Source organism: Rhincodon typus, chromosome 25, assembly GCF_021869965.1.
Source record: "Rhincodon typus isolate 14 chromosome 25, sRhiTyp1.1, whole genome shotgun sequence".
Classification (NCBI taxonomy): Eukaryota; Metazoa; Chordata; class Chondrichthyes; order Orectolobiformes; family Rhincodontidae; genus Rhincodon; species Rhincodon typus.
This window is the reverse complement of record NC_063356.1, coordinates 2,831,404-2,858,266: the sequence shown is the minus strand read 5'-3', so window position 1 is coordinate 2,858,266 and position 26,863 is coordinate 2,831,404. Positions and strand designations below refer to the sequence as shown.

The window sequence follows — 26,863 nt, the reverse complement described above, 5'->3', positions numbered from 1 at the left end:
AAGACTATGGTCTAGTGATCCAGAAACCCAGGTACCCAGTGGAATTTAAATTCAATGAATAAATCCAGAATATAAGGCCAGTGTCAGTTTTGGTTCCCATGAAACTAGCATCTATTGTTGTAAAATCTTCACTAATGTCCTTTAGAGAAGGAAATCTGCCATCCTTACCTGGTCTGGCCTACATGTGACTCCAAACCGAAATAATGCAGTTGGTACTTCAATAGGACCTGGCAAGCTACTGAGTTCAAGCAGCAATTTGGGATGGGTTACAAGTGCTGGCCAAGCCAGTGAATCCAACATCCTCCCTCCAAAGAAAAATAAATGCATTCAATGTGCTATAATTACCCTTCTCAAATCGGGCTCAATAACAGACCTGCTCAACTTTTCACCACCTCAGGAGAAAGTTAAAAAAAATTACAGCCAATGAAGCACTGTTGAAGTGTAGTCTCTGTTGAAATAAAGGAAATCCTGCAGCAAAATTGCACACAACAAGATCCTACAAATAGCATTTGGACAATGACCAGATAACCTGTTTTATTAACATCAGCTGATAGACAAATTGTAGCCAGGAAACTGAGGGCAATCCCTTGCGCTTTTCCAAATAGTGCCATGGGATCTTGAGCAGGCAGATGGTGCCTTGGTTTATTGTTTCATCTGAAAGAAGGAACTTCTGACAGTGAAGCACACCCTCAATCCTGTGATGGAAGTGTTAGTCTGGAGTTTCATGCAGTGGGATTTGAACCTAAACCTTCAGTCTCAGAGGTAGAGGCTGAGGCACCACAAAAAAACCGGTTTGTACTGAGGATAACTTTACAATCACCTGCTAGATGAACAGCTAACATTGGTCACACACAGACAATGTAGTCAACAAGCTTCTATTAGGATTGAATGCAAAATGGACAATGCAATGAAGAGTATGGAGTGGGATCAGATTATGCTGACTTTAGATTTACAGTGATATTTCTCAAGTGAGCATGTCAGATGCTCTGTCAGTTTGTGCTGTCTTGCACAGTTGACATTTTATGACCTTGTTAAATACTGGAGAAGGAAAACATTTGCAGGACAATGGCAAAAGAGCAGTAGAGGGTCACTGATTGGACAGCTTTCTAACAGCTGGCGCAGCTGTGATGGATAGAATGGCCTCCTCGCTGTGTGGTTCCATGATGCTGTTCCTTATAACTTATTCTATGAAAATAATTCCACTTACTCTTCTTCATACTTCGGAGAATTTTCAAACTCTGCAAACAGACAAAGAGAAAAAGGAAGATAATTATAAAGAGGTTCTTTAGAAAAACTGGTGTAATGTTCCAAATTACTCCAGATCTATTGTCAATTCAATCATTGTTCCTACCAACAGCAGCTAGAAGAACTAATCCAGGAAGCAAACAACAAGCTGTAACCTGCTAGACTCCTCCACCAACGCAAGAATTGAGAATGACTTTGTACTCAATGTCAGTGCATTTTTAGGGGGTTTACTTGCTTGCCTGTTTGACGAGTGCAGTTTGGCAGAGCTGTTTTTTAATTCTTCTTTGGGATGTGAACACTCCTGCAAGGGCCAGTCTTTGTTGCCCATCCCTAACTGCCCTTTTTGAATGTAGTGGTAAGCTGCTGCCTTGAATTGCAAGTGCACCCACAGTGCTATTAGGAAAGTTAAACATGGGAACTTGATTAATTATTGACGGTGATTGTAATTTATGGGGTGTGATCTGCTCAAGGTGTTTAAAACGAGAAAGGGGTTTTATAGGGTGGATAGAATAGGAAGCCGTTTTCTTTGGTTAAGAGAAGTCTGAAGAAGGGGTCACAAGCTTTGGGCAAGCTGGGCTGTTCAGCGATGAAGTTTGGAAGCATTTGTTAACACAAAAGAGTGTGGAAATTTGGAATTCATTTCAAAGGGAATGGAATTTAAAGTGGGGAAGTTTTGCTAAAACTGTACAAGACATTCTTCAGAGCACAGCTGGAAAACTGAAAAGTTTTGGGCTCCCTCTCCAAGGAAGGATATATTGTCATTGGAAGCATTCCAGAAAAGGTTCACTAGATTAATTCTGGATATGGAGCGACTGTCTTAGAGGAGAGATTGAGTGAATTGAGCCTGTAATTATTGGAATTTAAAAGAATGAGAGGAGTAATTATTAAAACATACAAGATTAAAGTTTTTGAGAAGATTTGTAGCTGGGGTTGTGGATGAGGTTGTAGACTTGCTCGCCGAGCCGGTGTGTTTGGTCGCAGATGTTTTGTCACCCTGTGAGGTAATAGCATCAGTGTGTCTCTGGTGTCCCACGTGTTATTTATTTGTTACAAACACATTGAACTGGACCTGATATACAAACCACTGAAAAACAGAACTGGAAGCAATGCCAACCACCCCAGCAAACCGGGGCATATAAATAACAAGTGGGAACAAACACCAACGCTTCACCGGAGGCGCACTGATGATGTTACCTAGCAGGGTGACGAAACATCTGCAAACAAACCCATCTGCTCGGTGAGCACGTCTACAACATACATAATTCTTAGGGATGTTTTGAAGAAGGGTCACTGGACCCATAATGTTAACTCTGCTTTCTCTCCACAGATGCTGGCAGACCTGCTGAGTTTCTCCAATTGTTTCTGTTTCTGTTTCTGTTTCAAGATTCTTAGGGAACTTGACAGGGTAAGTGTGGAAATGTTGCCCCCTTAATGGGAGAGTCTTGGACCAGACAGCATCACCTTCAGAATAAAGGGTGCATTTTAAGATAGAGATGGGGCACAAATTTTTTTCTTGGAGGGGAGTGAATCTGTGGAATTCTTCATCACAGAAGGCTATTGAGGCTGCGTCATTAAATATATTCTAGACTGAGATAAACAAATTTTGAATCAGTGAGGGAATATGGGAATAAGGCAGGAAAATGAGTTGAAGATTATCAGATCAGTTATGCTCTCATTGAATGGTGGAGCACAATCGATGGGCTGATTGGCCTACTTCTGCTCTTACGTCTTATGGTCTAAAAGGATGAATTTTTCTACAGTCAAGTCATTAGGTTTCAATGACCTAAAGATATCTAGCAAAGGATATGGAGGAAAGGCAGGTAAAAAAAAAACATTTCCCTGAAGTGCAGAGCAGAATTGAGGGGCTGAACGGCCGCCTCCTGTTTCTGAGTTACAACTGCTGGGATTGGAACATGTTCCTCGAAAACTGATGCCACCTGCTGGAGCTGAAAGGTTCTGCACATTCAGTTTATAGAATGAATGAAATAATGAATGAAATGCAGGGAACCTGATTTGCCTGAAAAGAGGGCGGGAGCTCTTCAGGAATAACTTTCAAAACAGTCTCAGATTAAACTTGAAGAAAAACAGTGGCAGCACTATCGGAGAAAGCAAGGATCAGTTTGGAAAGCTGTTATGTATAATTGGATGTTAACCTGAGTTAACGTCTAGCTATAAATAAGAGCTATCCAAATCAAGTTAACGTCTCAGGTGGTCAGCCTTCATCAGAAACAGAACAATGTCAGAGATTAGCTGCTCTCCAACTAATCTTTTCCATCTTCCTGCTGTGGTGAAAGGTCTTCGCCCTGAAACACTGGGCTGCATTTTATGAATGGCAGACTCATGCAGTTGCTACTCCATCCATTCGTTTTTAGGGTGTGACAGAGCTTTTCGTTTCTGACATGAGCTTCCCATCAGGCTTCCTTTGGGAATGAGCCGTACTTCCATTCTGACAGTTCTTTCATCTGATTCCTGGGATAAATGAGTAGACTTATTGAGAATTGCCACACAGATTTAATTCACTAGAGCTTAGAAGAATGAAGGGTGATCTTATTGAAACATACAAGATTCTGAAGTGACTGGATAGTGCAAATGTTCAAAAGATATTTCCACGAGTGGGGGAATCTCAAACTAGGGACATAGTTACAGAATAAGGGGACACTCATTTAAAACTGAGATGTGAAGGAATTCTCTCAGTGGTTAGTGAACGTTTGGAATTCTCTACCCTGGAGAGTTGTGGAGGCTACATCATTGAATGTATTTAGAGAGGAGGTCGACAGATGTTTGAAATATTGAGAAGGTGAGGGCTATGTGGAGCTGGTGTAAAAGAGGAGTTGAGCCCTGGTGCAAATCATCCATGAGGAGTGGTAGGGCAAGCTTAATGGTTTATTGCTGCTTCTTATGTTCTTGTATTCTTATGTTCAAATGCAGCAAGACCTGGACAATATCAAGGTTTGGGTTGACAAGTAGCAAGTAACTTTTGCATCGCACAAGGCCAGCTTTCCCTCCACAGATGCTGCCAGATCTGTTGAGTTTCTCCAGCAGTTTCTGTTTTTGCCCCAAAACTATTTCCTCAAGTTCTGCTTGTTGTCGCAAATTACTTTGAAAGTAAAACCTCAACAAAAGATGCAGAAAGTAAAATGTCAATTAATTATCCTGTACTGTAACTGATTTATGTAAACTCAGTACTGCATCGCCTACAGACACAGATCAAACACGGTCATGGGACAGGCAAAGTTTCTCACCTTGGTCCTTGCAAAGGGCTTGTTGGAATCGGCTACTGATCTAGAGTTGTCGGTCTCAGGTGATGAAGATGGTCCAGATTGAGGTAAGGCTGCAGGTGAAATGAAGGGACAGTCATGCTTAAGAAGCAAGAAAGCAGGAAGTCATAAATGAAACTCACCTGGAATGATCATGACGCACAATAGGAGATGCCATACACAAGGACATGTAACCAAGGAGTCACCCAGATACGGATTTCAACAGTGTATGCATCTGACTGATTAAAACCATTCAAAACTACCCACTGTGTATTTCTCTAATTTCCTTATGGTGCAGATAGTCATTTACTGAGAACCAGGATTAATTGGTGAGTTTCAGTGAAGAGAATTCTGTGACTAAGTTCATATCCTATCAGCAAGTCCATGGAGAAAGGAGTGAATTCAGTTGGTGTCCTCTCCCCATATATGTAACACAAGAATGACCAGTGTTTGTGATCAGTGTGCCTTCCCTCCTCCCCACCACTGGGTCAATTAGCACTCATACTCAAGCTACTCTTGGTAACGTACATTGAAGTTCCTGACCTAAAATACAAGCTGTGTCCTTGTTGCCTATGGTGCCTCTTCCAAAAGGTATTCAATTTGAAAGATTGCTGATTCAAAAATTACTAGGAGAGATGATAAGCAGCAGGAGGTTTCCTTGCCTATTTTTGGCATGATGCCATGGGACTTCATTAGGTCCCAAGTCAGCGTTGTGGACTTCCCATGGCAACTCCTTTCCAATGGTACACCACTGAGCTGCCATTTCTGTTGGGTCTGTCCTGCCAGTGGGGCAGGACAGACCCAAGAATGGTGATGGAAGAGACTGGGACATTATCTGTAAGGTATGATTCTATAAGTTTGACTGTGTCAGACATTTGCTTGACTGATCTGGAGGAAACTCTCCCAATTTTGGCACAAGTTCCCAGATGTTAGTAAGGAAGACTTGGCAGGGTTGAATAGGCAGGTTGTGCCATTGTCATTTCCAGCACCTCGGTTAATCCATTTGGTATTATTCCATGACACAGGGAGATAGTCTGAAACATGCTGAATGACCACTGCTAACTTTTATCTAAGGGTGTTGGGAAGATACACAGAAGGGTGGAGAATACTCACTGATTGCATTTGGAAGCGATAACGAGTCACACTTTCTTTCTAAACGAGAGAGAAAAGTCTATTAATAATTAACAAAAGAAAAATAATGACTTAAACACCAGATCTTGCAGACATTAGTTGATCTTCCACAAGTTGATCATCCACCCCATTCCTCCTCTCCAAAATATTTGATCATCTAAAAATGAATACTGGAAAGAGCTGCAATGAACAGTGACATTAAAAAGATTCAAGACAATTAACTTCCCACTTCACGTGACAACAAATGTGCTTAAATTTTCCGAAATACAACAATCGTGCCACATTATAGTTTGAAAATTAATTTTTGTGTTGTGGGTATCTCTGACAAGTCTACCATTTGTTGTCGAACCCCAGTTGCCCTTGAGGTGGAGGTGGTGATGGTGGTGAGCTGCTGTCATGAATTGCTGCAGTCCATGTGAGATAGGAACACCACAATGCCGTTACGGTGTAAGTTCCTGGATTTTGGCCCAAGGAAGGAATGGCAATATATTTCCAAGTCAGGATGGAGCATGCCTTGGAAGGGAGCTTACAATTGTGGTGTTCTCATGCATCTACTGTCCTTGACCTTCCAGATGGTGGAGTTTGGAAGGTGCTGTGACTGTTCCTCTCACTCTACTCAGAGAAACTTGACTGAGTTGTTGAAGCTGCACAAAAAAAAACCCATGTGGAAGTAGATAACAAGGTGTGGAGCTGGATGAACATAGCAGGCCAAGCAGCATCAGAGGAGCAGGAAAGCTGACGTTTCGGGTCTGGACCCTTCTTCAGAAAAAAATTACTTTACTACCCCATGTGGAAGTAAATCTTTATTCCTAATCTGATCTGTGGGAAGATGGCCCATAAATCCCAACCTATAATTCAAACAGTTACATGTTTACCAGCCTGGATGCAATGGATTGTGTGGCTTCCTGTTGTGGGATAAAGACTATATAACTGTAGTTACTACGGTTAACAGTTACTACATTCCTGGCATGATTAATAGATAGTACAATTTTTGACATGCTTAATAGTTACTGGAAGTACTTGGTTAATAGTTACTGGAATTACAGGAATTGTTAATTAGTTATCAACAAAGACACAGTTGTCATAGATTGGATAAAGTAACAGGCAACTGAAAATCTATATAGATTAACTACCTACAACATGAAAATTAAATTTTAAACTGTTCAGCTTGAAATACTCACCCAATCTAAAGGCTCTCAACTTTAAACTCTGAAAAAGACACAATGCAATGTATCATAAAGTTTACTGAATTGATTTTCTGACAATGCACTGAAGTGAATGGCAGTTCCCAGAAGCAGCAACATTTATCTTGCTCTGACGGACTGGTTAGGAGAGGTCACGTACGGTGAAAGTACAAGATAGCTGCAGAATGGAGCATTTGCAAAAGCTGGGGAAGAAGCAGGCTGGAAGGAACTTTTGGGGAGGGATTTCTAAACAATGTGTGTCAGAGCGATGGAGGTGACAGACAAACAACAGGAGTGTATAGGGGAAGAGAGGGCCAAGGCTATGGAGGAGCTGATTGATAAAGCGAGGGAACACAGACAGTGGGTAACTTTGTGATAACAAGTTAAATCTAGGCTAATAAGTGAGTGTGACCTAGTTCAGGAGGGATGCAGGTATTCAGAGCTTTGAAGTTGGAGTTGTCTTTGGATGTAATTGGGAAGAAAATATCTGAAGAAAATACCCTCAGCTATTAAACTGAAAGTAAAGCTCCCTTTACTCTTTTAACCTGAAAGTAAAGCTCTCTCTACAATGTCCCCATCAAACACTCCTGGGACGAGTACAGTGCAGGGTTAGAAACAGAGTAAATCTCCCTCTACAGTGTCCTCTTCAAAAACTCCTGGGACAGGGACAGCACGGGGTTAGATACAGAGTAAAGCTCCCTCTTCTCTGCCCCCATCAAATACACCCAAGACAGTGACAGCACGGGGTTTGACACAGAGTGAAGCTTCCTCCGTACTGTCCCCATCAAACACTCCTATGATTGAGACAGAATGGGGTTAGAAACAGAATACAAGATTAGTTCTTGGCCTCTCCATTTACAGATAACAGCAGCAAGAACCCAGTCTGGGCACCTGTCTTGGTTGCCTTAAAATAACCTGGGCTCTCACAGATTCCATGCGGGATGTCTCACTATTAAATCCGTCAGGGATTTCCTCCATTTTATACCCACTAGAAACTAACACAGACCGTCTCAGCTTCTTCCCCATTTACAAAGGTGCCGACCTGTCTGCTGTTGCTCCATCATTTATGTCCCCGATACTTGGAGTTTGCAGCTTGTGACTAATACCTTACTCCGTGTCTTCACGTTTTTGGATTCCACGAAGGTCCTGGGCTGTGTAGATCCACTCCATTCTGAAGATGATCCAATTTTCCGAGTTGCTGAAGGAATTGGCACTGGATCTGTATCAGAGGAAAGTAAATCAGGAAATGATTAACTTTGCTCAGTGTCAGTGCTGCAGTAGCATCTTTGTTTGATGTCCATTACACAAACCAGCCTTTCTTCCACTGACTCAGTCCATACTTCTCGCTGCGTCGGGAAAGCAGCCAACATAATCAAAGGCCCCTCCCGCCCTGGTTTTACTCACTTCCACCTTCTTCCATCAGGCAGAAGATACAAATATTTGAAAACACATACCAACAGATTCAAGAATAGCTTCTTCCCCACTGTTATCAGATTTATGAACGGACGTTTCATATATTAGAGTTGATCTTTCCCTACATCTTCTTTGTAGCTGTACCACTATATTCTGCATTCTGTTCTACTACCCTGATGTATTTATGTAAGTAGGATTTGTCTGGATAGCATACAAAACAATACTTTTCACTGATAGTAGGAACTGCAGATGCTGGAGAATCCGAGACAACAAGGTGCAGAGCTGGATGAACACAGCAGGCCAAGCAGCATCATAGGAGCAGAAAGGCTGACGTTTCAGACCTAGACCCTTCATCACTTTTCACTGTATCTCAGTACATGTGACAATAGTAAATCAAATTAAATCGAATGTGATGAAGTGATTAACTGCAAGCTTGGCTGAATTGTAGTTTATTGAGCATTGATAGGATGAGTTGTGAAGAAAATAATAAGAAAATCATAACTCAGAGAAGAAGTAGGCTATTTGGTCCATCAAGTCTGCTCTGCTATTCAATACAATCATGGAGTCATAGAGTCATACAGCACATAAACAGACTCTTCAGTTCAGCTCACCTATGTTGACCAAGTTTCCCCAATTAAACTAGTCACATTTGCCAGTGCTTGGCCCAAACTTCTCTAAACCTTTCCTATTCATGTACCTGTCCAAATGTCTTTTAAATGTTATAATTGTACTCGCTTTAGCTTCCTCTGGCAGTTCATTCCGCATACGAACCACCTTCTGTATGAAAACTTTGCGCCCTCAGGTCCCTTATAAATCTTTCCCCTGTCACTTTAAACCTATCCCCTTTAGTTCTGAAATCACTCACCCTAGGAAAAAGACTTTTGCCATTCAACTTGTCTATACTCCTTATGATTTTATAAACCTCTATAAGGTCACCCCTCAGCCTCTTATGGTTTAGGGAGAAAAGTACCACACTATCCAGTCTCTCCTTATATCTCAAACATTCTAGTCCCAGTTACATCTTGGTAAATCTTTTCGGTACCCTTTTCAGTTTAATACATCTTTCCTAACGCAAGGTGACCAGAATTGAAAGCAGTATTCCAAAAGTAGCCTCACCAATGTCTTGTACGACTGCAACATGATATCCCAATTCCTGTACTCAATGCTTTAACTAAGGAAGGCAAGCATGCTAAACGCCTTCTTCATCACACAGTCTATCTTGGATGCCACTTTCAAGGAACTGATCTTTAAACTTTACTTTCCCACCCACTCTTCATATCCCTTGATTCCCTGAATCACCAAAACTCTGTCTATTTCAGTTTTCAAAGTATTCAGTAACAGAGTATCTTAGCCTTCTAGAGAATTCCAAAGATTCACCTGCCTTTTACCGAAAAAAATCTTCTTATCTCAGTCCTAATGATCAGCCTCTCGCCGTGGGCAATGCTTTCTGCTTGTAGATTACCCAGCCTGTAGAGACAACCTCACAGTGTCGACCTTGTCAACCTTCTTCAGAATCCCGAACATTCCAATGAGATTTTTAAAAGATTAATTCATGGGAAATGGGCATTGCTGGCTGGGCCAGCAGTCATTGCCCATCTCTAGTTGCCCTTGGGAAGACGGTGGTCCGCTGTAGTCCATGCTGTAGGTTGACCCACAATGCCCTTAGGGAGGGAGCGCCAGGATTTTCTCTCATTTTTCTAAACTCCAGAGAATAGAGCCCTGATTTACTCTGCTTCTGATGACCCTCACATCCCAGAGAGCCATGTAATGAATCTTTGTTGTTTCACCTCTAATGCAAGCATATCCTTCCATGAAGATCAACACCTGAATTTTCATTCCTGAGCCGGAAAGTAGCATTTGGAAATTATCCACCCCTGCAAATCCGACTCAGGAGAAACTGCCCTGATCCATTGGACTTTTGTTCTAGGGGAGAAAGGTATTTACTGAAGTCTGGCTGCACACTCCCCTTCCACAAACAATGTACAGGCAGAGGAGTTTGAAAAGCTCTGCGATATCATCCCAGTTGTAAGGACAGCAGCACAACAAAAACCAGTGCTCTCGAAATCACCCCCACCCCTCCACTTACACCACACAGTCCCCTTGCCCCATCCCAAGCAGGACATTGGCCACTCACCCATCTCCCATGGCGCCTCCTAAACTCTATGGCAAATTATGCCTCTTTACCCATCACCGTGGCCACTCATACCCTCCATTCCAACTCTTAACTGTCTACTTACCTTCATTGGCCTGTTAGAGCCCCTATGCCAACTTAGAGCTAACCCATAAATCTCCATTCTTTGCATTTATATCCTGCATGCCAACTCACCCAATAGCCACCATGGGCAAACATCGGGAACTAAAACAACATGAAATAAGGTTCTGAGTATCTAACACAGCTGCCAGTTTGTTTATTATTTAAACAATCCTTATTGATACTGCCTCTTCTGGGTGGAATTTTTAATCCAGCATCTGGGAGAGTTTTTGTGCCAGTACATAGGTAGTTTGACTAGAAATGGGGCAGTGCTAGATTGAATCCTGGAGAATGAAGCTGGCCAAGCAGTTGAAGTTTCAGTGGGCAAGCAATTTTGGGATAATGACCATAACTCTTAGGTTTCAAAGTCACTATGGAAAGGGATAAGGATAATGCAGAGGTTAACTGTCTAAATTAGGGGATGGTCAATTTCAATAACATGAGACAGAATCTGGCTAACATAGACTGGGAGCAGCTACTTGCAGGTAAATCAACATTTGGAAAGTAGGAGACTTTTAAAAGTAGTGTAGTGAGAATTCAGGGCCAGTGTGTTCCTCTAAGAGTGAAGGACAGAGGCAGCAAGTCCAGGGAACCCTAGATGTCAAGGGAAAGTGAGAGTTTGATAAAGCAAAAGTGGGAAACAATGTCAGGTATTCAGCATTAAAAACAAGGGAGGACCTTCAAAAGTACAGAGAGTGTAGGGGATGGTCTTTATAAAGGAAACTGAAAGGGGGGCCATGAAATATCTGTGGCAGATACAATGAGTCAGAATAAGAAAAGAGATAGAGGGCTTGGTGACATGGTGCAATGATAACAACCTCTCTCTCAATGTTGGAAAAACTAAAGAACTGATCATTGACGTCAGAAAGAAAGGAGGAGAACACAACCCCATTTACATCAACGGAGCAAATGTTGCGAGTGTTGAGAGCATCATGTTTCTAGAAGTGACAATAACTGACAACTTGTCCTGGAGGTAGTAAGGACTGCAGATGCTGGAAGCTAGAGTCAATAAATGTGGAGCTGGAAAAGCACAGCAGGTCGGGCAGTATCCGGGGAGCAGGAAAGTCAATGTTTCGGGCTGAAGTGGTCCTGATGAAGGGGTTTGGCCTGAAACATTGACTTTCCTGCTCCTCGGAACCTGTCCTGGACCTCGCATGTAGATGCGATGGTCAAGAAGGCACAACAATGCCTCTTCTTCTGAATGGGGCTTAGGAAATTTGGCATGTTCATAAGGCCCCTTACCAACTTTTACAGATGCACCATGGAAAGCATACTATCCAGGTGCATAACGGCTTGGTATGGCACCTGGTCTGCCCAGGACCATAAGAAACTACAGAAGGTGGTGTGCACAGCCCAGGAAGCCAACCTTTCATCCATGGACTCCATTTACACGGCTCGCTGCCGCGGAAAGGTGGCCAACATCATCAAAGACCCATCGCACCCCGGTAATGATCTCCTACAACCTCTTCTGTCAGGCAGAAGGTACAGAAACCTGAACACACGCACCAGCAGGTTCAGGAACAGCTTCTTTCTGGCTGTTATCAGACTTTTGAATGGACTCTAGCCTCAACTGTGCATCCTCTGCTTGCTGTGATCTACCTGTACTGCTCATAAACAAAGCTTTTCATGTATTTTAGTACACGTGACAATAAATCAATCAATTAATCAAGGGTTTTAGTTTGAAAGTCCCACACCAGAAATACTTGGTAAGAACCCTGAAAGGGCCATTCGATGCTGAGAAAGTCTAAGGTCAATTGTGTTACTGAAGGAAGAGGCTGTCAAACTTTCAAAACTGGGAATTTGAAGTTAAGATAAATAGAATCATAAAGTCATAGAGTTGTACAGCATAGAAATAAACCCTTCAGCCCAACTTGTCCATGCTGACCAGATATTTTAAATTAATCTAGTCCCATTTGCCAGAATATGGCCCATATCCCTCCAAACCCTTCCTATTAATGTACCCATCCTGATGCCTTTTAACTGTTGTAATTGTACCAGCCTCTACCACTTCCTCTGGCAGCTCGTTCCATACACGCACCACCGTCTGTGTGAAAAAGTTGCCCCTTAGGTCCCTTTTATATCTTTCCCCACTCACCTTAAACCTATGTCCTATAGTTTTGGACTACCTCATCCTGGGGAAAAGACCTTGGCTATTCACGCTATCCATGCCCCTCCTGATTTTATAAACCTCGATAAGGTCACCCCACAGCCTCCAACACTCCAGGGAAAATAGCTCCAGCCTATTCAGCCTCTTCCTATAGCTCAAACCTCCCAACCCTGGCAACATTCTTGTTAATCTTTTCTGAACCCTTTAAGTTTCACAACATCCTTCCTATAACAGGGAAACTGGAATTGAAGGCAGCAATCCAAAATCTATACATGCATTAGAGAAACAAACTCTCTCTGGTTTTGAGTGATTAATGTAATGGTGTTGGGATAGGTGGGATATTGGATATTTTATTCTGTGTTTCAAAATCTTTCAAATTGTGTTATTTGTTAAAAAGCTTAGTTTAAAATTTTGTTTTTCATTTCTTTTGCAGAATAAACCTCTGTTTAATTGCTAAAACCAGGCTGCAGCATTGCGTGTTTGTGTTTCAGTACAAGTTCACCTTGGTAAATAAAATCAAGCCAGGTTTTATTTGGGATCTGATTCATCCGGGAATAACATGAGCCGGTGTCATTACAATACCATAATGATAACCCTCAGATTGTGTCAAGAAATGCCAATGGAAATTGCAAAATTATTTTTTTCTCACCTGCGAAATGTTTCAAAGTATAAAGGGGATTTATATGGTCTGACAGATGTGGGCTATCTGTGGACCTGTTAACGTTTTCACACAATCAACACAGTGTGGAGCTGGAGGAACACAAGCAGGTCAGGCAGCATTAGAAGAGCAGGAAAGTCGATGTTTCGGGTTTACAAATGTCCTGATGAAGGGTATAAACCTGAAACATTGACTTTCCTGCTCCTCTGAAGCTGCCTGACCTGCTGTGTTCCTCCAGCTCCACACTGTATTGATTCTGACTCCAGCATCTGCAGTTCTTGTGATCTCTGAATGTTTTCACACATTCATGTTTACTCATCGTATTTCAGGTGTCGCCTCAAAAAAGCCCTGCCCAATTGTAGCAAGACCTCTTTATTCTTGTCTTCCAATCACCTTTCCAATAAAGGACGACAAGCAATTTGCTTTCCATATCACTGCTGTACCTGTGTACTAACTATTCCCGTACTTGTAGGGAGTACACCCACATCTCTTTGAGCATCAATATGTATGAGTTTCGTGCCTTTCAAGAAATATTCTGCTTTTCTGTTCTTAGACCCAAAGTGAATAACCTAATTCTTCTCTCCCCTGATACCCCACCACGCCACCATTTCCTGAAACACATTAACCAATCATTCTGGAACTTTCCAGCTCATAATCTGACTCCCATAATCTGGACATTCCTCACAGTTGCTTCCGTTCTGAGTTGCAACCTGGGTCCTCACAAGAGATCAGTGATCCACTTACCGGCATTGTCTGGGAGCATGTAGGATTCTGGAGTTCTCTCTGGCAGTGGAGGAGGAGTTTCTTCATCGGAATCTAGGAAACCAAAATGAAAGGGGAATTATATTTTAGTCAACAGCCAATTAAAGTGCATGGTTTGGAGAATTACCATAAATCTCTAAAAAGGACATGGATTCAATCAGATCATACCTAAGATGTTTTTTGACCATTTGAGCTCAGGGTGTGTAATGTTGCTTTATCAGTTACCATATGGAGCAATCCAAACTTAGGGCCAGCTATTTTGAGCATCACTCTTTGGGTCACAGCTCAGGGGCAGTGCCAGTTCTGGGCCTCTCCTGCTTCAATGATCAAATCTCCACTTACTCGTGCCCAGTTAAGAGCATGTAGATTGTAGTGTCAGCACAGAGTACTTACAAAGGTCTGCAGTTACTGATAGTGAAGAATCAGGAAAAAATACAGAAGCGACAGAAGGCTTCATTTATGTATTGTGTTTGATGGCTTCAGGGCTTTCTAAAGTGTTTTACAGACAATGATGTACTGTTGAAATGTAGTCACTTATGTAATGGGGAAAACATAGCAGATCTAAAAACAGCAGGGTGACAGTGATTTGTATGCTTTTCTCCTGACATTCCTTTAAGGCACTATATTCTAAACTGCTGTTATTCACTACCACCTCCACTTGTATTCAGTCTTACAGCAGCAGGTGTGTGTACAGTGGTCTCCAAGTTAACTGTATGTAGTCATGTCTTCAAATAAAGAACATACATATTGTTTTACAAATCCATGTTGTGTGACTAGTATATTTATGTCAAACACAGAAGTACATAGACAATGCTGTTGGTTAAATGATGCTCATAGACAAGACAACAACAAAAGCAACAGCATGCATTTACTTAGCACCTTTAGCTTAGCAACTCTCATATGCTTCACAGAAATGTCAGTGAAGAAGATTTAAAACTGAACCATGTTGAACGGTATTAGGACAGGTGATGAAATACTTGGTCAAATGAGTATGTTTTTAATAATGTCTTTAAAGTAGAAGGGAAAGGCAGAGGGTCTATGAAACATATTCCAGAGTTGAAGGCCACAGGAGCTCAGTGCATGACTGGCAATGGTGACCTGTGTCCAGGTATTTAGAAATGTAGGAGCAATGAGATCTCAGATGATTGTAGGGCTGGGGTAGATTGCAGAATCAGGGAAGGTTGAAGCTGTGGAGGAAATTGAAAACAAGGAGGAGAATGTTTAAGTCTCAAGACTTTGTTTATGCCACTGAGTGTAGGTGTGATTGGTGAATGGGACTCGATACATCAGAATATGAGCAGCTGAACTGTGAGTCGTACCAGGTTTACAGTGGGAGAATGTAGCTGGTTGGCAAGGAATGGATTGGAATACTCAAGTCTGGAAGCAAAACAAGGAATGGGAAGAACTCCCATACTCTACTCTGAAATTTGAAAACTAATGTCAGGGACCCTCCAATTACCTGCTTTGCCTCCGCCAGCAACCTGGGATATATCTTTTGTTCAAGTGTATCACAGTCCTCCTCCCTGACGTCTATACTCAAACTGTCCCTCACTATAGTGAATAGAGATGTAAAACACTAATTTTGAACTTCATCAATGTCTTTCAGCTCTACACACAATTTTCCACCTGTGTCACTAATGGGCCCTACTCTTTCCCTGGTTATCCTTTTACCCCTAAAATTCTTTAAAAAGGCCTTTGTCTCTACCTCTGAGTCAGGAGACACAGGTTCATGTCCCACCCGTTCCAGAGGTGTGTGATAACATCTCTGAACAAGTTGATTAGAAAATGCTTCTCTTACCTGTCATTGTTTATTTTATGCCCCCTGTTCTTTTTAAGCAACGCCTTGCACTTTCAATATGCCTCAAGAGCTCCTGGTGTTTTTAGCCTACAGAACCTGCTGTAAGCTTCCATTTTGTTCCTGATCCAATCTCGCACATTCCTGACATCCAGGGTTCTCCTGGACTTGCTCGTCCTGCCCTTCACCTTCACAGGAACATGTTGGCCCTGCATTCTCTCTATTACCCTTTTGGAAGGTTTCCATTGCCCAGATGTAGATTTTTCTATAAATAGCTGCTCCAAGTCCATTTTGGCTAAAACTTGTCTTATCAGAATGTTTACTTCCCATCCATCTTTATATTTTTCCATGATTATTTTGAAACTTGGGAATTATGGTTACTATTACTGAAATGTTCCCCCACTGACATGTCTACCACTTGCCCAGGTTCGTTCCTCAAAAGTGGTAGCTCCAACACTGCCCCTTCTCTCTTTGGACTTTCTATGTAAATTCCTCCTCTTGCCCTTTTTGTAATATTTCTATGAAGTCTTTTGTCTTATACACATCAGGGCAATTACAAAACAATAAATACAAAACATAATGTGTTTTGTTTCTGCAATACTCAAGTTCTGGACTATCAAATGGGTATCTAACGGAGGCATGGAACAGGTTTGTGACTGATTGGCCTCCTCCTGTTCCTGTGCTCTTATGCAGTAGCACTTACTGAAAATCTTCACTTTCATCAATCAGCACTTCAATTTTTCTATCTGACCCCAGGATGTGAATTTGTGCTGATGGAAAGTTGGCTTTTAGAAAGTAACATATAATATATAAATGACTCAAGTTACTGAACTTTTAAAAATTATTTTTGCAAAGTGCAGTCATTGACATCTAACAAAGAAAATCAATTGTGAAAATGGACAGGCTTAAGCCATAATTCCCAAGAGCAAAACAAGATGTTGGAGCAGAGATATAGTGAATGAGGTTTTAAAACCCTCTTGCACTTTATTGTTAAGGTGATTGGAGTTCAAGAATAAGGAAGTCTTGTTACAGTTGTTCAAGACTTTCCTGAGAGCACATCTGGAATCTCTGTGCGAGTTTAGTTTCCATATCTATGGAAGGATATATATGGTCTCCTTTTGCCAGAGGATCACTAGATTGCTTCCTGGGACGAAGAGGTTTTCCTATTACTAAATTGGGCCTATACTGTCTAATGTGGAGAAGAATATCACCGAGAGGCATTTTCCCCTGGCTAGGGTATTAAGAACATAGGCATGCAGTCTCAGGATAAGGGATTCATTATTAAGGAGTGATAATTGGAAGAACTTTTTTCAATTAGATGTTCATGAATCTTTGGAAAGCCCTATGCTACAGAGTGTGGATATCCCATTGCGCAGGAAAATACTGAGATGGAAGATCAGCCTTGATCTCATGGAATAGTGGAGCAGGCTTGAGGGGTCTTATGATCCTGGACCTATTTCATCAGTTCACATATGTGCATTACCCATAAAAGATGTGATGTGCCTTCTCCGCTCTGACTGTGAACATTTAATTTGGCAGCTGAAGTTGAGTGGATTGAGCCTACAGGCATTGGAATGTAGAAAAATGCAAGTTGACATTAATAGGAAGGGTTTAGAGGGATATGGGCCAAATGCTGACAAATGAGACTAGATTAAGTTAGGATATCTGGTCAGCATGGATGAGTTGGACTGAAGGGTCTGTTTCCGTGCTACATATCTCTATGACTCTATGACTAGGATTCCTAGAGGCCTTGACAGGATAGATACAGAAAGGGTGGTATCTCCTTGTGGGAGAATCTGAGACCAGAGGTCAGAATCTCAGAATAAGAAGTTGCATCTTTAAGACAGAGGTCAGAAGGAACTTCTTTTCCCAGAGAAGGTAGTGAATCTGTGGAATCCTTTATCAGAGAGAGCTGCTGAGATTGGATGATAAAGTATGTTTAAGGTTGAGATAGACAGATTTTTAGTCAGTAAGGGAATTAAGGGACATGAGAAAAGGCAGGAAAGTTGAGTTGAGGATTATCAGATCAGGCACGGATGAATGGCAGAGCAGGCTCAATGGGCTGTTTCTGCTCCTATGTGGTATGAAAGCTATCATTGATATGGTTTTTAAGTATTCATTCCAGGCCCGCTAAAGGACTTTAAGATAGGATTGAAATTGGATTGTTATTTCCTACATTACACCAGGAATTTTACTTACTGCTTCAAGTAGCATATTTGCGTGTTGCTAATCCACACCATGATTTTACTCTGGCTAAACGTGAGGAGACAGGGCTTGAGGCCACTTCAGCTGGAGTGAGAATCCAACCCCATAGTGATGGCAACATTTTGAACCACATACTACACCTCATTAAGTAACCAGCTCCAACAACAGTGACATCACAAAGTACCCTATAGCCTGTAATCTCCTGAGTTTGTGGAAGTTGCTATATCAATGCAGATTCCTTTCATCCTTTCATTTATTTCTCTCTGTTCTGTGTAAAGGTGTTGACAGAATGGGAAAGCAGATTTAGGAGTCGGGGTTCCAGAAATGGCAGATGCATTTATTTCTTTCTCATTTATTCTCGGGACGGAGGGGTTGAGGGCACAATTTATTCCACATCTTCACTGCCACTTGGAAAAAATGGTGATGTCACCTGCTGTCCTGAGCAGACAGACTTGAAGGAAAGACTTGCCTTTCTATAGCGCCTTTTGCAACCCCAAAACCTCCCAATTACGTTACAACCAAGGAAGGTGTTTCTGCAGCAACACTGCAGTAAAGGTGGTAGCAGGCTTTTTTTTATTCTCTGATGAGTGTCACTGGCTGGGTCAGCATTTATTGCCCATCCCTAGTTACCCTCCAGAAGGTGCTGGTGAGTTGCCTTCTCAAACGGCTGTGGTTCATTTGGTGTAGACCCACAACGCTGTTAGAGAGGGAATTTCAAGATTTTGACCCAGTGACACTCAAGGAAATTGTACACAAGGAAGTCCCGCAAAGGCAATGTGATAACATTCAGCTGTTTCATTGTTGCCAGCTGCGGGGTCAATAGTGGCCAAGATAGTGGGGAGAGTGTTGGCTCAGCACTGTCGCCTCACAGTCCCAGGGACCCGGGTTCGATACCAGCCTCAGATGACCGTCTGTGAGGGGTTTGCACGTTCTCCCCATGTATGCTTGGGTTTCCACCCACAGTGCTCCAGTTTCCTCCCACAGTCCTAAAATATAGCAGGCTAGTTGGATTGGGCATGGGAAATGCAGGGTTACAAGGATTAGGTGGTGTGGGTGAGCTGGCTCTGTTTGGGATGCTCTTCAGAGGGTTGGCACAGACTCGATGGGCCGAATGGCCTCTTTCCACACTGTAGGGATTCTATGAACTCCCTTGTTCTTTAAAATAGTGGAGTGAGATTTTTCTTTCTTGTCCCCTGGAGAGAGCAGAGAGGATCTTGGTTTGATATCTCATCACTAAGGTGGCATTTCTGGCAGTGCAGCACATCCTCAGCACTGCACTGGGTGTGTCAACCTGGATCATATGTTCACGTCTCACCACCCACACCTTTTGGATTCAGAAATGAGAGAGCGTTACCCACAGATGATGGCTCTGAGATCTGTGTGGCGAAGGTGCTCCCCCAGTGGTCTTGTGATATAAGCAGTTGGTTTTCTAGTCTATTTCAGCGGACAGGTAAGAGTCAATTGCATTAAGCCAGAGGAAGCAGGAATTGCAGATCCTTAAGGACATTGCTCAACTTGTTGTTGTTTTTGGATAATCAAACAGCTTTACTTTTAATGATTTTTATTTGTAGAGTTGAAATTCCTACTTACGATTTTCCTTTACTTCAAGAGCACTGTGATGATGTTCTGCTTTCTCCAGTGGCTGGCTCAGAGCCGATTCCATGTATCTGGGGAATAGTGGCAGCTCGCTGTAATCGTTGTCATACCGACTCTGGACTGGGATCAGATTTTCAAGGTAACGGCAGGGGGAATCCGGGCATGAAAGGCTATTCTCCTGGAGCTGCACTGAGTTGGGAGGTGAGAAGTAAGGATCTTCTGTGAAATAAGTGGATGGGAAGTGAGCAGGGGAAGCAAAATGCATACAGTGTTGCTCCTCTGGGTCTTCAAGAATGTTGGCATTCCCTTCCTGAGCAGATTCCCAGTGACAGGAGTTCCAGGTCTTTCCAGCTGGTGGTAAACTGTTTGATCTGGATGAGGAAGAGCCACTGAAAGAGGCATTCAGTAGATCTTCCAAAGAAGAAAAGAAGTTGTATTGCTTAACTTGAAGCGATTCTGTGTGGTGTTCAAGATCCTGGTTCATGGCTGTAAAGGGATTCGACTTTGCCCTGGTCAAACAGGTCTTGCTTGTAAACTCTTTTGTCTCCTGCATCTGTCTTGCTGAGTCCTGGGACACTTCTCCCCATAATGTCCCAACATTGTTCAAACTCAGCTGCCTATCGGGCCATATCTCTGGAGGACATCTAGTAATGCAGGGGGACACGTCCTCGGGTGACTGAGAGACTTTGCTACAATTACTCCTATTCAAATCTGTGATTAATCCACAAGCTTGATCATTTCCAAGGAAGCCGAAATCCAACTGGTTGTGTTGTTCTGATGATTGTAAATCAGTGATCTCTTGTGCCATGTTTCGCAAACTCCTCTCCTCTTTTGGTGAACTGTAATGGTAAGAATGCAAAATTGAGAAAAGTTGTACACAATTTTTAGTCAGCTGTAAAAAAAAATAAAATTTCACTGTTGCATTATCTTTAAATGCTTTTCCTCATTAAATTATTTTCCAAGAAATGCCTTCAAAATAACATGGAAGCTAATGGTACTGCTGGTATTTATGTGCAAATATCACAGCAACTTCAGGAAGAGTGAATAAATATAGAAATCCAGAAATTGCCCCTGTTGCACTGACAGATTCGCAGAAAAGGCATCTGATTGACTGCCTCACCAGAAATTCACTAACCATGTGAAGCTGCTTCATTTGCAGCCAGGTAATCCTGCCATGGAACATAGTTAATTCAAGTCAACATACCCTTTTAACAATGTGGTAAGTGCTAATTATTGAAAGTCAGCCTCTCTGGCATTACAAGTTAACTATGATATGTGTGGAGTTTCAATTTAGGTTTTACTTATTTAAGATGTTAAAAAGTAATCGAAAGGTAGGAAGATTTTTAATTTATAAAATGCTATTGCCTTTCTATTCTGTATTTTCTCTTGTCATCTTCTTCAATTCTGAGTTGAAATGTCCAATACTAGGGGTGGGGCCATGCATTTAAGGTGAGAGGGGGGAAGTTCAAAGGAGGTGTGACGGGCAAGTTTTTTACACAGAGAGTCATACGAGTCTGGAACACGTTGCCAGGGGTTGTGGTGGAGTCAGGTACGATAGGGGTGTTTAAGAGACTTTTAGATAAGCACATGAATATGCAAGGAGTGGAGGGATATGGACCAAGGGCTGGCAGAAGGGATTAATTTCATTTGGTGTCATGTTTGGCACAACATCGTGGGCTGAAGGGCCCGTTCCTGCGCTGTACTGTTCTATGTTCTATGTTCTATCCAATCTTTCATACCCTCCACTCCTGTACCAAATTTGACACTGAATTCACCAGCTGTGCTGTTCAGTAACAGTCCTGCAACCTGATTGTCAAGGAGGTGTTCTTGCCTTGATGAGGCTGCTGCACTGTTTCTCTCCCACCTACAACAACTTCCCATAGAAATTATACCCAGCATTAAGTGAGCATGTGGGGGATCCACTAGTGGAAGTTACTGTTCATTAGCTTGTCAACACAATCTTTGTCCTTTCATGATATTCTTAAATATGGATTATTAAATGTTTTGCAACTGACAATAGTCTGTAGAGTTACAGAGTCATACAGCATGGAAAAACACCCTATCGTCCACCTAGTCCACACTGACCATGTTCCCAAACTAAACTAGTCCCACTTGCCTGCATTCGGCCCATATCCCCCCAAACCTTTCCTATACATGTACTTATCCAAATGTCTATTAAATATTGTAACTGTACCTAGGTCCACCACTCTCTCTGACAGTTCATTCCACACACAACCCACTCTGTGTAAAAATGTTGCCTATCTTGCCCTTTTCAACCTTAAAAATATGGCCCAAATTTTGAACTTCCCCACCCTAGGGAAAAGATCCTAGGTGCTATTCATCCTATCTACGCTCCTCATGATTTTATAAACTTCTACAAGGTCACCTCTCAACCTCATACACTTCAGTGAAAGAAGTCCCAGCCTATCCATCTATCCTTATAATTCAAAACCTCTGTTCCTAGCAACATCCTGGTAAATCTTTTCTGAACCCTCTCCAATTTATTACTATCCTTCCTATAGCAGGGCAACCTGAACTGCACACAGTACTCCAGAACAGACATCACCAACATCCTGTACAACCTCAACATGACGTCCCAATTCCTATACTCAAAGGTCTGAGCAATTAAGGCAAGCATGCTAAATGCCTTCTTAACCACCGTATCTACCAGTGACTCAAATTTCAAAGCATTATGTACCTGAACTCCTAGGTTTTTTCAATTTTACACTAACCAGGGCCTGACCTTTACTTGTGTAAGTCCTGCCCTTGTTTGTTTTACCAAAAAGCAATATCTCACATTTATCCAAATAAAACTCCATCTGCCATTCCTCAGCCCATTGTCCCAATTGATCAAGATCCCTTTGTAATCTTAGAAAGTCTTCATCAATGTCCACTATACCACCAATTTTGGTGTCACCAGCAAACTTACTAACCATGCCTCCTACATTCTCGTCCAAATCATAGTTATAGCAAACAGTATGGATTTCACACTTTTTCACCTTCTCAGGTGATTGCTATGTTTCACGTGTGTCACTGACTGTATGAAATCTCAGATTCACCTGCAGGCATCAGGTGAGAGATCCTTCATTTAGAATTCTACAGGATATCAAGTGTTTCCCAACAGTTTGAAAGAGTTATCCAATTATTCCTGTGCCCCACCCCTCCCACCTCCATTTTCCCCCTTCACCCTGGTATATTTTTCTCCCAGCTCACTTCCAACCACCACTCTAATTCCTGGAGACTCCAGTACATTTATGGAGATTTGTCCATTCTAGTGCAGGGAATACTAACATTGCCTTCAAACGGATTGGTTGGTCAACCTGGAGGAACAGGAAACCATTGGAATCTGTTCCACCATGGCTGAGCTATATGTCAGATCCTTTATTCTTTATTCGTTCACAGGATGAGGGCGTCACTGGCTAGGCAGCATTTATTGCCCATCCCTAATTGCCCAGAGGGCAGTTAAGAGTCAACCATATTGCTGTGGGTCTGGAGTCACATGTAGGCCAGAGTTTTCCCAGGATGGGAGATTTCCTTTCCTAAAGGGGATTAGTGAACCAGATGGGTTTTTCCGACAATTGACAATGGATTCACGGTCATTGTTAGACTGTTAATTCCAGATATTTATTGAATTCAAATTTCACCATCTGCCAAGGCGGCATTTGAACCAGAGTCCACAGAACATTTTCTGGGTCTCTGGATTAACAGTCCAGCGATAATATCACTAGGCCGTTGCCTCCCCAAACAGATCCACTGACTCGCCTTGGCTCCACTTCCTTTCACCTCCCAAAAAATTGATCCATCTTAATCTAGAAAGCTCAAGTTGAACCCCAGAATGCAACATTTTCTTTTGTGAGCACAGAGATCCAGGTTTCCTCTGCCATTTGTTAGAAGTTGCTCTTCACAATATCACTCCTGAATGGACAAGCCCTGGTTCTGAACTCACCCATCACCGTTTTAAACATCTGAATGAGATCACCTCCAAATCTTCTAAACTCAAGTGAATAAATATCATTATAATTTATTCTGCACTGCCTCCCTCCAGTGCATTTTATCCTTCCTCAGGTGCAGTATCTAAAACTGAGAGCATGGCTTGAGATTGGACCTGATCAAGGTTCTACAGTAGGTTCCCCACTTCATATTCCCATTAGATGCAACATTACATTCACAATTGTGACTTTTTTTTCTGTCTCTGCACATTGAATTAGCCAGCTCAAAATTAGATCCTGTTACCACACACAGCTTCACCCGAAAGCTCAAAAAATATTGGCAAATAAAAGTTTTCATTTAAAATGCCAAACGCTTCCAGTTAATACATTTCTGTCTGATAAGAATTCGTATGTCAAGTCAAAGGTGACACTATTTCCTGATTCAAAAATGTAATTAGTAGCTTAAGAAATTGTTATAATGGGTTGAGGGATTGGTATTGTTCTGAGTACTATTTTCAGAGCACGATTCTCAGGTAGCAGAAGGTGTCTCTGAGCCAGAGGTGGTATAGAGTACATGCTGCAACGTGGGCACAGTGTAAAGAAAAAGACATAAAACATAACCACAGAATTAGTAGACAGGAAATGACGTTCGCCAGTTTCATCAGAAACCAGCTCAACTGAGTTATTAACCAGTCACTGTACTTTACATTGCCCTATCAAACATTCACAAGAATACAGGGTTAGATACAGAGTGAAGTTTCCTCTACAATGTCACCATCAAACATTCCCTAGACAGGGACAGCACAGGGTTAGAAACAGAGTAAAGCTTCCTTTACTCTTTTAAATTGAAAGTAAAACCCTCTGTACTTTTTTAAACTAAAAGTAAAGTTCCCCCAACATTGTCCCCACCAACACTGTCAGGACAGGGACAGCATGGGGTTAGATACAGAAAAAAATTCTCTCCACACTGTCCTCATCCATCAAACACTCCCAGGATAGGTAGTGCACGGGGTTAGATACAGAGTAAAGCTCCCTCTACACTGTCCACATCAAAACACTCCCAGGACAGGTACAGCACGGGGTTAGATACAGAGTAAAGCTCCCTCTACACTGTCCCCATCAACACTGTCAGGATAGGGATAGCATGTGGTTAGATACAGAAAACATTCTCTCTATACAGTCTCCATCAAACACTCCCAGGACAGGAATAGCATGTGGTTAGATACAGAACAAAATTCCCTCTGCACTGAACCATCAAATTCTCCAAGGGCATGGACTGCACAAAGTTGTTTAAAGTTTCTGAGCCCCAGCCCAGACCGGTCTAGTGACGACTTCACCTGGTGAAGGGGCTCTGCTCTGAAAGCTCGATTTCAAATAAACCTTGGTGCAGCGTGACTTCTGATTTTGTCCACCCCAGTCCAATACTGGCTTCTCCACATCATGAATCTTTGTTGCACAGCTAGATTCTCAGCCAATTCTGTTGTTGCCCTCAAAATCGCAAACATGTTCTCAAAGATGTGGAGCCACATTGAACAAAATGTATTAAGGAGATCCTCTTTATTCATCGAATTTTGTGTCTATGAGACAGTGAAGCCATTTAATTCTGATTCAGAGTCTGGATATTCAGGTCCGGTTTGAGACTCTGAGGTGGGAAAAGTGGGGTTGGGAGTAACATGTTGGCAGGAATCACTACAGGATGGATATTATTCTATCACCTTCTTAATGATAATACTTTAGGGTCTTTTTTTCTACTAAACTAGCTGCTGTTTGATTAATTGCTGTGTGGAAAACGGCAAGACTGCCTTATGTACTTCTGTTGATAAGTCAAGGTGGCCAAATGGGGAACTAACCTGAGAGCTTTGTTCAATGATGGAGAAAATATTGAACTTATTCAGGAACAACACAGAGTCCTTGCCCCATTGTTAGCTGACTGGGTTAAATCCACCTGATCAATGGGGAGGGAAACAGAGCATTTTGTGCAGTAACAAAACCATGAGACACATCAACAAACATTGATGTCCCATCTTATTATGGACAGGCATGATGAAAACCTAAGACAATCGATTTCCATCAATTTGTCATTAATCAACTCCTGTGACTAGTTCCTGAATTTCTTCTGTACTTGTAACTTATTGGCTTCCAGTGCTTCCTTTTTCTTCAAATTTTACAACTAGTTACTGACATGGTTCCATTGCTCAAGTCAACAGCTTGCAATGATTTGACGTTTTTAATGTATTAATATGTGTCAAACTACTTCGTATGAACATAATCAGATTAAATTTAACACCGAGCCACATCAAGAGATATTAAGGTTGGCGATCAAAAGCTTGGTCAGAGAGATGGGTATTAAATGAATGAAAGAAACAGAGCTTAAGGCCAAAAGTGAAGGCATAAGGTAGGATGATGGATGCCAGCGAAAGACAAGAAACCAGAATTGGGTGAATGCTGAATTCTTGGAGGTTGGTAGAACTGGAAGAGGTTATAGGGATAAGGAGGTACAGACATATCAAGGTTATTTACAGGAATAATAATCATCTCCATGCGTGTTACCTGTGACGTGATGAGTTTGTTGAAAAAGGAATGGATTTTGACGGCTGCTGAGGTCTCTCTAATTGCACAGAGGGCTCAATAATCTGTTGGAGGATGAATGTAAAAGCAAAATGTCAGTAACCGTGTCCTCAATATCATTGAACACCAGATTGGATTTACCAAAACTCAAAAGCGGGTGAATTGGTGCATATCAGCCATGAGAAAAAGGCTTGGAATAAATCACAAGCCAACTTATTTCTCATGGACTTGCAAAATTTTGGCAACAATTTCAAACAAAGTTAAAGTGGCAAACTGAGTTTCTAAAATGAAAAGGTGAGCTTGAACATGATTGTCCTGTGAAATTCTGAAGAAGTTTCAGGGACTGTGAAAGTCCAGCTCTTTACGCAACAATCTTGCTTTGCTGCTGTAAGCCAAATTCACCACCAAGATATTCTGAAACCATTACAGAATGATCACACTAAAAGTGAAAATGTAGATTATTTAATACTTTACAACGAAAATGTACAAGTACAAAAACACTCACAACATGAGAGAACTTCACCAGGAGGCTGAAGCAGCCCACCATCTGTCACTGTTAACAACTTGAATAATAGAAACAGACACAAGATTGAAGGGTAAAGATAAGGGAGATTTTTTTTTGGATTCCCTAGGAAAGAGTAGAAAGCATTTTTCAGAAGATGGAAAGTGGTGGGAAGGAAGAACGGAGAGCAATAGCACAGGTACAGAAATGTCAATGATTAATATTCTGTCCCTGGTCTTGGTGCACAAGAACAAGCAAGT

General features: G+C 41.9%; 1 protein-coding gene across 1 annotated transcript in view; it reads right to left on the bottom strand.

The window, feature by feature from the left end:
* Nucleotides 1-26,863, bottom strand: part of LOC109931446 (tyrosine-protein phosphatase non-receptor type 22-like) — a 96,731-nt gene that overhangs the window by 6,850 nt on the left and 63,018 nt on the right. Inside the window, exons 12-19 of the mRNA XM_048612261.1 lie at nucleotides 26,084-26,166; nucleotides 19,599-20,443; nucleotides 13,991-14,062; nucleotides 7,924-8,036; nucleotides 6,815-6,842; nucleotides 5,616-5,654; nucleotides 4,488-4,576; nucleotides 1,208-1,238 (exon numbers count right to left, since the gene is read on the bottom strand). Of these exons, the coding sequence (XP_048468218.1) occupies nucleotides 1,208-1,238; nucleotides 4,488-4,576; nucleotides 5,616-5,654; nucleotides 6,815-6,842; nucleotides 7,924-8,036; nucleotides 13,991-14,062; nucleotides 19,599-20,443; nucleotides 26,084-26,166 (1,300 nt within the window). The remainder of the gene's footprint in view (nucleotides 1-1,207; nucleotides 1,239-4,487; nucleotides 4,577-5,615; nucleotides 5,655-6,814; nucleotides 6,843-7,923; nucleotides 8,037-13,990; nucleotides 14,063-19,598; nucleotides 20,444-26,083; nucleotides 26,167-26,863) is intronic.